The 17,551-nt window shown below is 36.2% G+C and overlaps 1 protein-coding gene across 4 annotated transcripts in view; it reads left to right on the forward strand.

The window, feature by feature from the left end:
• KLHL7 (kelch like family member 7) overlaps positions 1–17,257 on the forward strand; it is a 68,960-nt gene extending 51,703 nt beyond the window's left edge. For all 4 annotated transcript variants that reach the window (XM_047845985.1, XM_047845977.1, XM_047845959.1 and 1 more), the window contains 4 exons: positions 7,537–7,777; positions 9,934–10,135; positions 14,808–14,905; positions 15,812–17,257. In XM_047845985.1, the coding sequence (XP_047701941.1) occupies positions 7,537–7,777; positions 9,934–10,135; positions 14,808–14,905; positions 15,812–16,095 (825 nt within the window). In that variant the 3' untranslated portion in view covers positions 16,096–17,257. The remainder of the gene's footprint in view (positions 1–7,536; positions 7,778–9,933; positions 10,136–14,807; positions 14,906–15,811) is intronic.
• The last annotated feature ends 294 nt before the right edge of the window (positions 17,258–17,551 follow it).

A 17,551-nucleotide genomic window follows, 5' to 3' on the forward strand; every position in this document is an offset into this window, starting at 1 on the left:
TATGATGACCCAGAGGCACAGTAAGATCAGTCATCCTAGAAGTATTAAATCACGTCCAAATAGGTTTGCTGTGATTATTTTCTTTGAAAATTGATGATCAGGTTTTAAGAGAAAATTATCCTCAGCGGTTATAAACAACAGAACATATTGTATGGACTATGTCCAGAAGCAGGAAGCAGTTAGAGGCTGAGGTCAGTGAGGAAGCCACTGAACACAGCCAATCAAAAGTCCCAATATGGGATGGACAATAATGGCCTTTTTGATATGAAGAGCTCCACCTGAGTTGGATTTGCCCATGGAAGCTTCATGGAGGTTTTCTTGAGGGAAACTTACTGGTGGAGTTTGGATAGGAAGAAAGAGAAAAGACAAGAATATATTGAGTCCTAAGTATGTTTGCATCTTTTTGGTTTGATAAGTATGGTTATTAAAATTTTTCATGTGAGCTTCGAAAGTATTACTTAGCTGAATGGAATCTAACTTTGTGCTTAAAAAAAAGAAATTAGATGTAGGTGGAAGAACTGAAGGACTAGGCCATTGGTCATTTTTCTTTTGTGATTCCTTTTTTTTTTTTTTTTTTGGTTCTTTTTCTTTGTTTTATTTGTTCTGTTGATTGGTCACTTTTGTTTTGTTTTGTTTTGTTTTGTTTTTGTAAATGAAAGCACCTCTTTAGGAGAAAGAGCATTTCAAGTTTAGGGTATATGAACTAAGGCAAATCAGTCTTCAGCTTTCTGGTCTATTAAGAAAGTTTAAATCTTCTCAGCATTTGTGTGAGCATCAGTTATGTTCATTTGACTCCATCTTTTCTTTGACCTTCACTCACTCAGCTTCTCCCTGCCACATCTTTAGGATTCTTCATCTTCCATATTTAAACATAAAAAGGCTTCTCATCTTCCTTTGTTCATCTCCTTTGTCTCTTCACCTTCCCCAACTCTTCCAAACCTCTTGCCCTTGTGCAGCATCTCCCCTACTCTGTCCATCTGAGACAGCAGATGTTCATCCCATCTAGTGAGAACAGTTTATTAAATGAGTCTGTTACTGCATTTCAAGATTTGAGACAGTCAGTTAAAGCGTAGTGTGCCTTCCTGTGCCAAGATTTGCAATCCCGCGTTAGGGCTGTAAAGGCAGATCTTGTGTTGAAGTAACTGGCAGAGTGCTAGCATAGGGGTGCTTCATGGATTCTCTACACAAAGCACAAGGGCTGTTATAAAGCCTAACATCCTTCTCAGGGTCCACTTTTGCATTGAGCCTCATTTCATATTTAAATTTCTGAGTAATTCAGGTTTGAGTTTTGTTTTCTGGTGGTATGGTATTCATCTGAGAGTTGAAGGGAAGACATTTTGTGACTTTATAAAGCAGCAGGTTTTTTGTTTTAAAGTCGGCCCCACGCCCAGGGTGGAGCCCAATGTGGGGCTTGAACTCATGACCCCCAAGATCAAGATCTGAGCTGAGACTGAGTCTGACACTTAAACCTACTGAGCCACCCAGACACCTACCAGCACTTATTCTTAATCAGTAATTCCCTTTTATCAGGTCTCTGCCCTTCCTTCAGGCTCCTTGCTGATTTTAACAATCATTAACAGTTGAGAAATGGCCATTTACGTGCTTGTTGTTCCTTATTTATCTCACAGTTTACTACAGCACAGCCATGCCCCACCCACCCCCACCCAGCCCCCACTGTGGAAGCCCTTTCTTCCTAACTACAATGCTGTATTTCTTGAAGAACTTAAATTACAAGAGCGTTTTCTCCTAATGGCTGATTATTTAAATCCCTTTCTGGAGTTTGGAAGGTTAGTATGTTCTCAGCAATATTTGTGTGACCCTGTTGAAAATAGTGTATTTCAAAATGGGTATGGCCTGAGAAGTTACTTGGCAAATGTTTACTTCTGAAAACCAGAGTGCCCTGGTAAGTGTGCTGTTTGGAAGGAAGGCAGAAAGACTGCTTCTGATCTGTCCTGTAGTTGAAACTCAGCCTCATAGTATAATAGCTATTTATGTGTTTCAGTTCTTAAACCCTGAAATTAATTTTACTTCCACCTTAGTGTTAAAACATTAGCACTATTATAAACATCTGCTCTGAGAAGTTGTTTCCCTTGTACCATACTTTTGCTACCATTTGCCTGATTGATGTATTTACTTTTTCTGTTTGTTTGTTTGTTTGTTTTTACTGTTTATTTTTGAGAGAAAGACAGAGTGCAAGGGAGGGGCAGAGAGAGACGGAGACACAGGCTCCCAAGCAGGCTCCAGGCTGTCAGCACAGAGCCCGACATGGGGCATGAACCCATGGACCATGAGGTCATAAACTGAGCCAAAGTCAGACACTTGACCGACTGAGCCACCCGGGTGCCCCTACTTTTTCTGTTTAAATAAACACATGTAGAAGATTCAAATATAGCAAGATATAAAGGAGAAAGCCAAAGCACTCCCAGTATCAAAAGACAGTTCTCAGAAGTTAGTGAATATCATTCCAGTCCTCTCATTTTATATATATGAGATCATACTGTACACGCTATCTTGTAAAAACTATTTTTTACTCTTTCGGCATTTATGTTGTAGAAGTATTTTCATGTCAGTGAAAATACCATCCTTTCAAAGGGCTACAGAGTGTTCCATCATAGGGATATAACATAATTTATCTGAAGCTAACGATATACCATATTTTGTTTAATGCTTATCTTCTTCACGCACATTTGGCCTAATTCCCATTTTTCCCTGTTGAAATACCCCTGCAGTGAAACATCTTGTATATACCAACTTTACACTGTCCCAATTTTTTCTGGAGAGTAAATTCCTAGGAGAAGAATTGTTCTAGCTAAGGATAAAGATGGAAACTCTTTCAGTTTACCAAAAAAGTAAATAAAAGCTTGGTTCCTAACATCAGGTACTGTTTGTTGGTGGGTCATAGGTTTCCTGTACCTCAGTAGTGCAGCCACCAGAGGCCCAGGGACTAGAGTGACAAGATGCACACTGGAGTCAGTATAGTTTAAAGACATCACTACAATGAGGAACTGACTCATTGGACTAGGAGCCCCGTGCAGCATCTACAGTCTTTGACCTTTAGAAAGTCAAAAAGAAGGTGGTTCAGCTGAATGAGACATTTCCACAAATCTGGCCTATCTCCCAATAAAAACATTCCCATCAGTACGCTAAGCCCTTGGCCAAATACCATACAAAGACATGGGGGAAATCACTGTTTTCAGAGAGGCTGTAGTTTTAGTGCTCAAATATTATTTTTCTAAGTGATAAGATATGGAGACTGTGCATGAGGACCTCAGTGGCCCTCTTGCCAACATCTTGATTGGTAGATGAGGGTGGTTCAGGTCCTTTGATGTCAAGTCAAATGCCCACAGTGACTTAGCTAGAAATACAACAGGAATAAGAAGAACCCAGATTATTCCACTCCCAGTCCAGTGTTCTTTCTAGGAGGCCCTTTAAGAAGATTTTTAGAGAGCAGGGCAGTGTAGGAGTTAAGAGCACAGCTTTGGAGTCTTGACAGATTGGGACTTAAATCTTGGATTCACTACTTTCTAACGCTGTGATCTTGACATAGTACTTAACTCTCTAAGATATCATCATCTATAAAATAAGCTTATTCTTCATGGAATTATTGAGGAAATTAAATAAAATGTTTTAAGATATTTCAGCATAGCTCCTGGAAGGGGAAGTGCTTGAAATAAGTCAGATAATGGCTTTACAGAAAGTGCTTACAATTTGGACATTGTAAACTCAGATTAGATTGACTCCTTGAAGTTTCTGCAAGAAATCCTAAGGGTTTTTTTTCTTTTATTTGTTTAATTTTTTTTGCCGTTTTGTTAATTTTGTTTTCCTTTTTTTCTAAGACCCCATCTTTCCTATGTTTGCTTGGTTTCCTCTCAAAATGATCCAAAATAAAATTCTCGAGTCTTAAAAATAAAAAGTATTTCTTTTACTTTGGATTTTGCTTGTCTTGATTGTTAAAATATCTGTGTGTGGTGTGTTTATTTTTTGAAGATTCATGTGTTTTCAGAATGCAGATTGTATAAAATCAGTCCTTACTCTCAAGGAAAACAGCAAGCTGATATTTTTGCCTTGAGGGATTTAGAGAGGCAATTACAGCCCCTCACCTCAAGAAGCATCTCACTGTAGTACCACACCACTGCTGGAAAATCATACAGGACACGATGTAATGGAGTGCTCAGTCATCAAGCCCAGACTTAAGTGTGGTGGGGATTCAGAAAAAGAGAAGCCTACAAAAAAGGAAAGAAGCCTTGAGCTTGAAAAAAATCTTGAATGTGGTATATATCACAGCAGAGACAAGAAAGGCTAAGGACAAAGGAAGACAGGATTTTATACACGAGTGTATATGTGTGTGGATGCATAAATGAGTGATGTGTCAAAACTTCCTTCTACCTGTGTCTTTTCCAGGCTTTCCAGTTATCCCATTTTCATACCAGCAGTCAGGCACAGAAACGTGCATGAAATTGATACTCAATAAAACTTAACTGAGTTACATTGTTTTTAGAGTAACAGTTCCATGCCCACACATATACAATGTAACTCTAGTGCTATGTATGTGTCTGGACTTACAGGAAAGCTGCATGTCTAACTTGACCTGTAGCCTAGGAGCTCAGAGCCATAAGCAACCCTTCTTCTACCTGCAGGCCCCGGGTTGGGAATGGTCCTATTGCTAGGATAAGACCTGGCATTCCTACCCACAGAGGCTTTAAGTCAGACTTCTAATCTGTATTTTTACCCTCTCTGCTTGCTCTCTCAACTGCACACATTATCTCCTAGGCAGTATAACAAGTTATTAAAGGGCAAACATCAAATCACCTTCTTAGTATTGTTTTGGATGAAGTGTAGATGGGGGGAGTTAGTAGATGGGAGTGAGATCTACCATACGTACATGTGAGTAAAAAAGCTCCCTTCCCTCATACATGGATACAACCAAAGCCAGGTATTTTCAAGCACAGGTGCATACCTGTGTATACCTGACAGGTATACTTAATGAGCTAAAATATAAAACATTAAATTTTAGCTGAAATAAAGTCGGATTTACATTCTAGGTAAAATTCTTGCAAAGGTTATTTCATCTATCTGCCTTGAAGATGAACTCTTAGGTAAGAATATTATATGTAGTTAGTATTTATCAAGCTTAGCGTCTACAATGTACATTGACCAATGACAGTATTTGGAGAATTGAAAAAGATTTAAAAATTTGAGGATTTCTAAAGAAATCAGGGCCCAAATTGCAAGTAGATACAAGCATGTGCATGTGCCTATCTATTCCTGGTCACACATGTGTCACACACACTGGATAATCATTTTTCCCTTGAGCTTATAGTTCTAAGAGCACAATTTATTTTAATCCTTAAATCTGAAGCCTAAGCCCTATGTGACAGGTACATATGAGAACTCATTTATTCCTTACTCAAACCCTTGGGTAGTATCAAAAGTTAGAACTATTCTATTATCAAACTCTTGGGAGTTATTTGTTTTGTTTTGTTTTCTTTTTGGAACTTCTCATATCCTAGCGTCTAAATGTTCAAACTCATTTAGCTAAAAGAAAAAGTATTTTGTTTGTGTGTTTAATCCCAGCTCATACATGGGCAGTTATTTTTAATTTGAAGAGTAGCTGGTCTTAGAGATCATTTAAAAGGATATATCACCCACTTTCTCATCCTGAAATAAAGGAAGAGCAGGAAAAGATAATGTTCTTGAGAATATCTTTAGAAATTATGGGAAAGTTCCCATATTGCTTTCTAATAATATCAAATAAATTGGGTGTAAAAGTGGCAAGACTTGAGATTCAGTGAATTAACAATGTATCTAATTAATGAAACTGAAGTTCTCTACTTATAAAGTTGGTCAGGTAGGAATTATGAGTAGATTTGCAGAATATGTAAGAGTCATTAGTTTATACTTTTGAGGGATCATTCCCTGTAGAGTATGGTCATTACTTTCTTATTTTTTTTTTCATTCTGTGGTATGCAACTCTAAGAAAACAAATTTTTAAAATAATTTTCCCATTTTTCAGTGTCCATTGAGCAAAACAAACTTTGGGAAAATGTTATATTTATCCTATAGTTTTGTATGCCTGCCATAGGTATACCACTGAGTAACCCAGGGGAATCCCAAATTGAGAATAAAGCAAGGATTAAGACTCTTGTTTTTCTAGGGGTGCCTGGGTGGCTCAGTCAGTTAAGCATCTGCCTTCAGCTCAGGTCATGATCTTGCGGTTTGTGAGTTCAGGCCCCACATCAGGCTCTGCACTCAGTACTGAGCCTGCTTCAGATCCTCTGTTGCCCTTTCCCTCTCTCTCTCTCTCTCTCAAAAATAAAAATAAACATTAAAAGAAAAAGAGAATTTGTATTAAAAAATAAAAAGTCTCTTGTTTTTCTGGTCACCTAAAGAGCAGAATGTTCATCATCACAAGGAGTCAAGGTGCTCTGCATAAGGGGCTCTTTTTCCTGAGACTTCCTGGTGTTGTATGATGCTTTGATCTAATCTGATGAATGCCTAAAACGGCGCTAGTGTGACAGATACCCATCAGATTTTCCCAAAGGGCACTGAGCGTTAATAATCACACACACACTGCTTTGCTCAGTGACAGCAGGAATTGTTTGGATTTCTGCCAGACCCAAATTATTTTTAGACATTTTCAGAAAGCAGCAGAAACACTATAGCTTCCTTGTTCAAAAAAAAAAAAAAAAAGGAGGGGGGGTGGTGGAATCAAAGATGCTGTAGCTTTGGGAGAATCCCCATACATTTACACAGAAAAAGGTATCCTTGGATGTATTAGACATAGTGAGGAAACTAAATGGTGCTGTGAACCACCCTTATTGTGAAGTACTGATTATGTGCTCATTTTTAATCACTGGGAAGAAAAAAGTGAGCTTCCAGACTAGTTGAAACAGATTCTTCAAGTATTCCATAGTAAATATCACAGCTTTAAGAGTCCATCTGAATAAACTGGCTGAACTGAATATTTTTAAAAAGTTAATATTACAGAAGTCCACAAAATACCTTCTCGCCTTAGATGTCAGGAAGATCACAGCACCTTAAACTTCATGTTAGCCAATGATTATTTACATCTCTCAGTGTATCTGGCAGGGAAGGGATGGCTAGAGTTACATTTGAAATGGGCCTTTGTCTAAGTAACAAAAGTACTTCACTTATTTTAGAATTTTCTTGTATTATTAGGCTTAGTAACAGAAGGAATAGGAGACTGGTGGTAGGGATGCATTCAAATGTGTGACAGTTTAATCTGGAGCCAGAAAACACCCAAAGCAGCCACTATCTTCCTCTCGCCCTCTGCCCCCACCTAACACACATTCTGAAGAAATCACACAAGATTAAGTTAGGTAATGTCTCAAGCCAAACATTGTGATATGTACTCTAGTAAATTAACAAACTCACATTTTGTATTTTCTCAACTATGTCTTTGCCTCATCTGTATCAATTTGCCTCATCAGATCAATGCCTCATCTGATCAATAAGATAAGATCATCTTATCATCTGATAAGTTTTGCATTACTGACCATTTTTTTCCTGTTACAGGATTATAGCTGGACAGACATCCGCTGCCCCTTTGAAAAACGAAGGGATGCAGCATGTGTGTTTTGGGACAATGTAGTGTACATTTTGGGGGGCTCTCAGCTTTTCCCCATAAAACGAATGGATTGTTACAATGTCGTGAAGGATAGCTGGTATTCCAAACTGGGCCCTCCAACACCTCGAGACAGCCTTGCTGCCTGTGCTGCAGAAGGCAAAATTTATACATCTGGAGGTTCCGAAGTCGGTAAGGACTTACTCGGTATCTTTGTTTGCAAAAAGTGTTTTACCAAGTATCTTGGTAAAGTTTCTTGGCTTTTCATATTTATAATAAACAACCGGTATGGTCTTTTTAACATAACTTACATACACATCTGTCACATTGTACAGCCCATTTCCCTGAAGGTTTACCTTACTTCGTTAATTTTACAAGAACTTCAGCTTCCTAAGTTACGTTAACTGTCCCGTTTTTCTCTCATGCCGTCTAGATTTTAGTTCTATGTAGATTGCTTTAAGATACATAATATTTGCTTTGACAATTTCAGAGTGTGGCTCACTCCTAGACTCTTTAAGATCTCTTTACTACATTCTTGCTTTTAAAATCTATATTGCCTTTTTAGAACAGCATATGGGCTTGGCTGTAAAACACCTTTCTCTTTAATGGATAATTTGTTAGCATCAGGAGTGGTCTTTTTCTAAATGAGTAGTTTTTCTAAATGAATATTCTAGGCGCAGACTGGATATATAATAGCATTTACATGCTTTTACCTTTTCAGATAATTTCTTTAGCTAAATAATGGGTTTATAAAGAAAACTAGGAAGACCAAGTAAACCTAAGGTACAGAATTTAAATGTTAATTAAGTCTTTATTTTCTTTGATAATTTTATATTAGGCCAGAGAATGTTTTACTTTTGGTCAGCATATTTATCTGTTTGATGTTTTTACTCCCCCACTAGATGTCAAAAATACTTAGATTCTAAAATATTAGAAAATTTAAAGGTTTTTTTTTTTTTTTTTTTAAGTTTATTTTGAAAGAGAGGGAGCATGAACAAGCACTGGGGAGGGTCCGAGAGAAAGGGAAAGAATCCCAAGCAGGCTCCGTGCTGTCAGCATGGGACCCCATACAGGGCTCGATCACAACCTGAGCCAAAATCAAGAGTTGGACACTCATCCTCGTGACACCCAAGAAACCCAGAAAAATTAAAGATTTTTAAAATGTGACTTAAGAAGTGACCTTTTCCCCTTCTTTTTTTTCCTTTTTTTTCTTTTCCCCCTTTAAAAGCATTCTTCATAGAATGTCTATGAAGACATATTTCAAACACAATAAATACTAAAGATAATAGAAAGTAACTGTTCTATAGATACACTTTTTATAGAAAGCATAATATGTAACTTTACTTCTTCAGCAATTACTGAGTTTTTTACTTAAATAGTAATTTCTTATATCTGCCACATACTCTGTATTTCCCCTTAATATCAACCAATTGAATCTATCAAATTGAAAATGTTCTAAAAGTTAAAAAGAAGTTAATGTTAATCAGGACGGTTGCTTCTTCCATTTGTTATTCCCTGAATTTTGCCTTCTGTAGACCTTGGTTGTGGTTGAGAATTATAAGGGTGTTGTTAAGCATTAGCAAAGTCCAGAAGAGTGGGAGATGAGAAATCATTTGGTTAAATTTTAACGTTTTTCTTCGGAAGGAAAAAAGCACCTGTTTCTTCATTAGTATTATTTCTAAAATTCTCTATTGAGCCCCTATAACTTGCAGAAGTTGCAAAACAGGATGAATATATGTTTTGCTATTAAAATGTATAATCAAATTACACCAGAGTCATGCAGTGGTACCTTGAGAATATACTTCAGAATGGCCCAGCATGACTTCAGGGCTTACTCACACAACCACTAAGAGTAGTCAGGAAGAATAGTTTTGTTAATGGTGCAGTGACTATTACGGAATGTTAAATTATAATCCTTAGAATATTATCAGATCATAGTTTTCAGAGTTTAAGGTATGGATTTATCATCTATAAATAACTGTAGTTTTCTCCTCTATAAACATTTGAAGTTTGGATAATTCCCATCATGCATAACTGGGCTTGAAGACATACATAATGTTATTTATTTAATTTTTCTTCTGAATTCAAACCAATCTTTTCCTAAATTAATTACCAATAAATAAGTATCTTCAGCAGATCCTTTTTTTTTTTTAAATATTTTCTAAGGTCTATACAAACAGGGTTAGCTTTTTCTTAAGCTATTCCTACATTTTGCTGTTATTGTTAATTAAGTTTAGAAAAGACTCTACAACTGTAAATTCCTCCCTCCAGTAACTAGTGACTTCTACAATCAGCTCACTCCAAGCCCACACACTAAACTAAGTCTAGTTGGGCCTTTTCTTTTACAGGAAACTCAGCGCTGTATTTATTTGAGTGTTATGATACAAGAACTGAAAGCTGGCACACAAAGCCCAGCATGTTGACTCAGCGCTGCAGCCACGGGATGGTGGAAGCCAACGGCCTGATCTATGTTTGTGGTGGAAGTTTAGGGAACAATGTTTCTGGGCGCGTGCTGAATTCCTGTGAGGTTTATGATCCTGCCACAGAAACGTATGTATCAGTTTAAAAGTCCTATTTTAAAATCATGCAAGAACAGACCTGTTCTTAAGTCATTGAAATCACACTGGGTATAATTCATCTTTTAAGTAACATCGTTCTTTAGATATAAGGGTTTGTAAACTTATGTGTAGAAGTGTGTGGGAATAACCTTATGCATAACTCATTAAAACTACACTGTATAAACAAAAAAAAAAAGTCTTCTTTCAGTTAATTGTATGTAAGCTCAGAGGAAGAAGATGGCAAAAGGCAAAGGAGCCCAACAGAAGAATTTAGTTCTCGTATCAAGAATGTGCATACACTTGGGAATGTGCTAGGTTTGGGACATTCATGGCCTGGACCACTCCTCTATGCTTTAAGAAATGGCTTGACCTTATATACCCTGTGGGAGCTGCTCTCTTTCTGTTCTTGTTTGTGCAGCAAATGCTGTGAATGGGACAAGTATGACTTGATTCATCAAAGTCATAAAATACTTTTGTTTGAGGTCAGGAAATGTAGGGGAGGACAGGGAAAAATTTATGATCAGTAGTAAATTTGCCTTTAATTGGGAATATCATATATTGATTGGTTTGTATCATTAATAAATTGTACCCCTAGGTATAATGTCTTAATTCTGAGTTTGTATGGGTAGATACATATTTTTCCAGTAAGATTATTCTTAAATCCAGGAAGTAAGTAACTGCTTTTTTAAAGACAAAATGCTAAAGAAATGGTTAGGCAGCTTTTCTGACCTCATAATTAATGATGGAACCTGTTCAATGTAGACAAAGACAAAGCTAATGTGCAAATTACTGAACAGTAGGGGGCGTGGGTAAGTAAAATGCCATTAAACTAAGGAATGACCACAGGTAATATCCAAGTCAGACCTTTTTTTTGATACTCAGAAACAGCCAAAGAGATTTGATAAGACAAGTAACTTACTGATTTGAAAGCATTGTTCTTCCTTTACCAGAACCAATTATTAGGTAAATATGTTCAACTTAAACATTATGCCAAAGAACTGCACCATAAGTCTTACGTTCAAGTTTTACATTTAGGAAATATTGCCAGCTTATGAAACATAGAAGTCTTCTACTCCAGCTATTTTTTTTTTTTTTTAGTGAAAAGTAATAATTTAATTATAAAATGTGATTAGCCATGTACCATTATTTACTTATACTTCCACCCATTTTTAAAGAATTTAAAATCAGTAATTCCTTCCCCAAACAAAGCTGCAGTTACAGTTGTTCTTTTCTCATTTTTTTTGCCCAGCTGGTTACCAGTGCTAGTAATAGAATTGAAAGCAACTTATCTTGAAACTTACCTTTGCTGAAGTGTTGAGACTAGAAAATCTCTCAGAGATCATCAAATTTACTATTCCTCAGTGTTTTTCAAAATATACCTTTGTACTTGCCAGAACACACTGGGGATACCCCTTATCTCATCCCATCATCTGTCAGTTGAGCTATCTACCCCATCTTGTCCCAAATTACAGGAGGGGGGTGTATGCCAACTGTCTTCCCTCCTGTATCCCTGAGATACCTCTGCTTTGCCTCTGAGAAATTTTATGCCCAAAAACTAGTACTGCATATTAGTTGGAAAACTGTGGTCTCATTCATCCTGCTGCCTAATTATTTTTTTCATTTCTAAAAAAATCTCTTAAAGTAGAACTCATACCAGATAAACACCAGGATTCTAAATTTTGAGATCTTTATTCAGGCACTGTCAGTGTAAATTAGTATATTCTTATTCATAGCAGCAGGGAAAAAGTATAAAGGAATTCTGCCCCTCAATATTTTTTTTTAAAGTTATTTATTTTTGAGAGATAGAGAGCAAGAGCAGTAGCTGGGGAAGGGCAGAGAGAGAGAGAATCCCAAGCAGGCCGGTGCAGAACTCTACATGGGGCTCAGTCTCACACACCATCAGATCACGCATGACCTGAGCTGAAATCCAGAGTTGGATGCTTAACTCACTGAGCCATCCGGGCACCTCTGCAGCCTCAATATTTTATTTTTATTATTATTATTATTATTTATTTATTTATTTATTTACTTATTTTTGAGAGACAGAGAGTGACAGAGCACAAGTTGGGGAGGGGTAGAGAGAGAGAGAAGGAGACTGAATCCAAAGTAGGCTCCAGGCTCAGAGCTGTCAGCACAGAGCCCAGTGCGGGGCTCGAACGCACGAACTATGAGATCATAACCCGAGCCGAAGTCGGACGCCCAACCGACTGAGCCATCCAGGCATGCCTACAACCTCAATATTTTTTTAAACTGGATCAATACATTCAATTTAGGGGAATATTTTAAAACTTACACAACTTAGCATTTCTTTTGTATATATTGAGCTTATGTATGAAACCTGAATTCTCTATATTCTCTTCAATGCCCTTAACTTTACCCTAAGTGAAAAGCTAGTGTGACTATAATGATTCACATCCCAAAATGAAAAGTTATATGCTACAGTGATTTCCTTTTTTAAGTGTTTTGTAACTGGTTTAATTGGAAGCTAAGAAATGAAGCCTGTGGAAACAACATGACATAGTTTATGCAGTCAGAACTTTAAGAAAAACTTCTAAACACTAAAGTTCAGGTTGGGGAGAGCATGGACACAGTACATACTCCACATATGAAATTACAGGAAGAAGAAAATGTATTTTGGGAAACTTCCTACTCTAAACCTTCAGGAGACTTAGCTACAAAGATCTTCCTCGACTTACAGTGGGGTTATATCCTGATAAACCCAATGTAAGTGGAAAATATTGTTACCTTGCAAATGCACTTACTCCACCTAACCTGGACATCATAGCTTAGCCTAGCCTACCTTAAACATGCTCAAAACACTTACAGTAGCCTATAGTTGGGCAAAATCAGTTAACACAAAACTATTTTATAATGTGGTGAATAGGTGAATACTGGACGTGAAAAGCGGAATGGCTGTACAAGTACAGGATGGTCCTAAGTGTATCAGTCGTTCACCCTCGTGATCATCTGGCTGACTGGGAGCTGTGGCTCACTGCTGCTGGCCAGCATCGCGAGAGAGTATCATACAGCTGGCCCAGGAAAAGATCAGAATTCAAAATGTGAAGCACAGTTTCTACTGTATGTGTTTCACTTTTGCATTATCATAAAGTCAAAAAATCGTTAAGTCAAACCATCATTAGCATCAGACCACCCACCATACATACAAATACACTCTTACTTTATATCACGGACATATGTGGAGAAGAAAGGGGTATATATTTTGAATTTTTCCAAGTCAAATACTATATTTATTGCATTTTGACAGCTCACCATCTGAAGCTCACTGCGTGGAAAGGCAGTGGAGGTCCAGTGTGGCTTCCATGTCTGAGCTGTTTGCTGGAAAAAACCAGCATGGGGGAGCATGTGTATTTACCCTGGGGAAAAAAAAAAAAAAAAAAAAGGACCAGTGTTGCCCACCTCACCTTACAGAGTACTCTGAAAATGAGAGTGGTGACTTTCAAATATCTTTTAAAGCAAACAAAATTTATAGATATAAGGCAACAAAACAGTTGCTAATATTTCAGTTAATCATTATGTCCTAATTATTTTGAAAAAATTGTAAATTTAACTTTTAAAAGAAGAGATAGGGGTGCCTGGGCAGCTAAGTTGATTAAGTGTCCAACTTCGGCTCAGGTCATGATCTCACAGTTTGTGAGTTCAAGCCCTGCGTCAGGCTCTATGCCTACAGCTCAGAGCCTGGAGCCTGCTTTGAATTCTGTGACTCCCTCTCTCTGCCCCTCCCCTGCTCGTGTGCTCTCTCTCTCTCAAAAATAAACATTAAAGAAAAAAATTTTTAAATAAGAGATATAAATAATCATATTAAAGAGTTACACTTATGTCCAATTTCCTGTTTTTGCTTGGAGACTTTTGATATGTTAGCTGTTGAGACACAAACAAGCCTGTGTGCCAGTACCCCCTTCACAGTCAGAAATGTCAGTTGGGTATATTGGATTATATGCAAAAGAAGGGATTGAGTCTCATAGAAAAAAGTAACAGTTGTCTGTGTGTATGAGGCTGTTAGCTATGATTTAGTATTCTTCAACACTTGTGTCCACATTTATGTTCTCAGTCTCATTACGTATAGTAGTGGACAAAATAACATGCTAATAAGGTATTAAATTAGACACAGTGACAGTACTTTTGCTACTAGAGCTGCCTAAAGTTCGAGGGTACATTTGAAGGTGGACATGTGAATAGTAACAGATACTACTCATTTGCTGATTGCTAGAGCCCAGTGTTAAATTTGTATTTTACTCATACATAAATGTTAATTAAAACCATGTGTGACAATATTAGTATTTTATACTTAAATACCTTCCCTTTTTTTTTTTTGTTGTTTTGTTACCATTTTAACAAATTATTGTGAACTACAGGGATTGGATTTCCTCCAAAGACATGTTAGCAGTCTCCAGATATTCTCTATTTCTCATACTCTATCGAAGTTGAAAGGAGTAAAATCCCCATTTACCTGACCTTTAAATAAATTCCTCAAAATCATGTTAGACTTTTGTTTTCTAGCTTCTCAGGTGTGTGTGTTTGTGTGTGAACACATAGGTGAGTGGTAAATGATCACTTTAATTGGGATAACAAACCTTTCTTATAAATTAGTATGAGTACTTTACTTCCTGTGAACAAGTACTCTAAAAACTTTCTTTTATTTTCAGATGGACTGAGCTGTGTCCAATGATTGAGGCCAGGAAGAATCATGGACTAGTATTTGTAAAAGACAAGATATTTGCTGTAGGTGGTCAGAATGGCTTGGGTATGTGATATTAATTCACTGTTTAACTTTCCCAGTGAATTTGCTGAGACCTCCTTCTCTTAAATTTTGTAAACATTTCTTAAAATCTAAATACAAGCATTTATCACACACATTATTATACTTATTTTTATAGTTTCTGGGAACTATTTTATGAGACATTGCAGTGTATTTAACATTGCTGTCCATGAAATGTAGGTAATGTCCACCTCACACATTTCCTGGGTAGTAGTATCATAATAACCAAAGAACTTATTGAGTAACAGAAACATTGGAATTAAAAAAAAAAAAAAACCTTTAAATACAACTTTTAAGATTTGTATACAGACCCTGCATGGCATAATTTCCTAAACATTTTTAAAATTTGCATGAAAATATCAATATTACTATTTTTTAAATAAGTAAATTTGACTTTTTACTTTCTTAAATAATTTATAGCAAAAAATCTTATGGAGAATCTGGACTGAATCTATAGTCCACAAACCTCATTTTAGTACCTTTTAGCATTACTTAAATATATAACAAAGAAATACCTTCTTTCCCTTTTCCTGTCTCTCACCATTGCTAAATTGATAAATGCCAGAAGGATAATTTGAATAATTATAATCAAAGTTAATCAGAAGGAGAATCCACTGATTTACTTTTCCAGAACAGAACATTTTTAATTTTGCAAAATAAATATAAATATTTAGGATTCTAAACCAACAAGTAAAAATTAAGTTAAATTTGTATTATGTTAAAGTAAAAATAAGAATAGATGGTAGATTTCTGGGCATTCATTGTAAGATTCTTAACTGTTCTGCATGTTTGAAAATGTTCGCAATAAAATGTTGGGAAAATGCAAAAGAATACTTTAAGAGATCTTAGAATTGTTCATATAGTCGTTCATGTAATTTTATTCTTTTGAAGGTGGCCTGGACAACGTGGAATATTATGATATTAAATTAAACGAATGGAAGATGGTCTCACCAATGCCATGGAAGGGTGTAACAGTAAAGTGTGCAGCAGTTGGCTCTATAGTCTATGTCTTGGCGGGTTTTCAAGGTGTGGGTCGATTAGGACACATCCTTGAATATAATACTGAGACAGACAAATGGGTTGCCAACTCCAAAGTCCGAGCTTTTCCAGTAACAAGTTGTTTAATTTGTGTTGTTGATACTTGTGGAGCAAATGAAGAAACACTTGAAACATGAAAAGTGAATGGACTTCAAGATTTATTGGAGACTCAAAAATATGGCCACCAGTGCTTTGTTCCAAGAGTTTGGTTACAAAGGTTTAGTTTGGTGTTTTGTTTTGTTTTTAAGGAAATTTCAAGTAAAGTAAGATCGCTATAAAATAGATGTTTCTTTTATATGAATTTCCTTACTTAATTCAAAGACCATATTTTAGCTGGCCACTTAACCAAGACATACCTAGTGAGAAAACTTGAAAAATCATAAGCATTTGGTGAAAATACAAATTCTTGAATGAATTTTACATGTGTAACTATGATTATGGCAGAGTGGGGATTGGCTCGTCAGTGAAGCAGTCTCATCTTAGCTCTAGATTCTATTTTCATACATCATAGAAGTGCTATGTAGGTAGGTCTACTTGTTTCTGTTCAGTCAAGAACGAAGACATAGTATGAAGTGTAAGTCAAGACAGGCAACTCCGATGAAGCAGCTTAGTCTCACCTAGTTTTGCTTGTCTTCATTTGTTCCATTTAGTGCCAAATTTATTCCATTTTAAAAGCAAGCCAGAGTGAGTCAAGGCATACACATTTTCTCTCACAAAACTTCATAAACACATTTTGGGCTTAGAAACATATCCAAGTCCTCATGAAATATATTCAATTAAATATATTCCATCTTTTAAACACAAAATGTCAAGCTTAGCACGCCAGTTAATTTATAGTACTGTTTTACCCCGTGGTTAAAAAATGATTATGCCTCTTCACTCACTGTTAAATAAAATAAAATAAAATAAAATCATAGTAAGAATGATTAGCAAAAGATAAAGCTATTTATAGCAAATTTCTAGGTTACTAGAATAGCACTGATAGCTATACAATATCAATGTTGACTTTGAACTTCTTATGGATTTAAAAAGATACATGATTTCTTTTTGTTAGCAGGACGCATCAGAGAGGTTTGACCCAGGTATCTCCTAAAAGTTTTGTAATAATTTGAGTTAAATGTTTGTCATCTCGTATTAATTGCTTTTATGTGGTCAATAAATCTTTTACAAACCCAACTACTCATTTCTTTCCTAGTAATGTTTTGCCCTTTTACATTATGGAATGTATGGAATGAGCCATGTAAAGCTGTCACCATCAGTGTTTTTATCCAATTATATTAAATATTTTTTAACTTAAAATAGACTGCTAAGTTTTATTCATCTTTCATTTTAAATGTGTTAGGCAACGGTTTTTAAAACTTGTGAACCATTGTTTCTGTTTTGATCTTCATTGTTTTATTTATATGGGGGTTATAATCTTAAATCCTAAAAATGTTCAAATGAAAAAGAAATTATAAAAAGCATAGTGATAGTATTTTTATTTATGTAGGGTTTTTAATGCACATAACACTTTTCTTGAAATGTAATTTACATATCCTACAATGCACCCATTTAAAGTATACCATTCAGTGGTCTTTATTATACTCACAGACT

This window comes from Prionailurus viverrinus, chromosome A2 (assembly GCF_022837055.1).
Source record: "Prionailurus viverrinus isolate Anna chromosome A2, UM_Priviv_1.0, whole genome shotgun sequence".
NCBI lineage: Eukaryota > Metazoa > Chordata > Mammalia > Carnivora > Felidae > Prionailurus > Prionailurus viverrinus.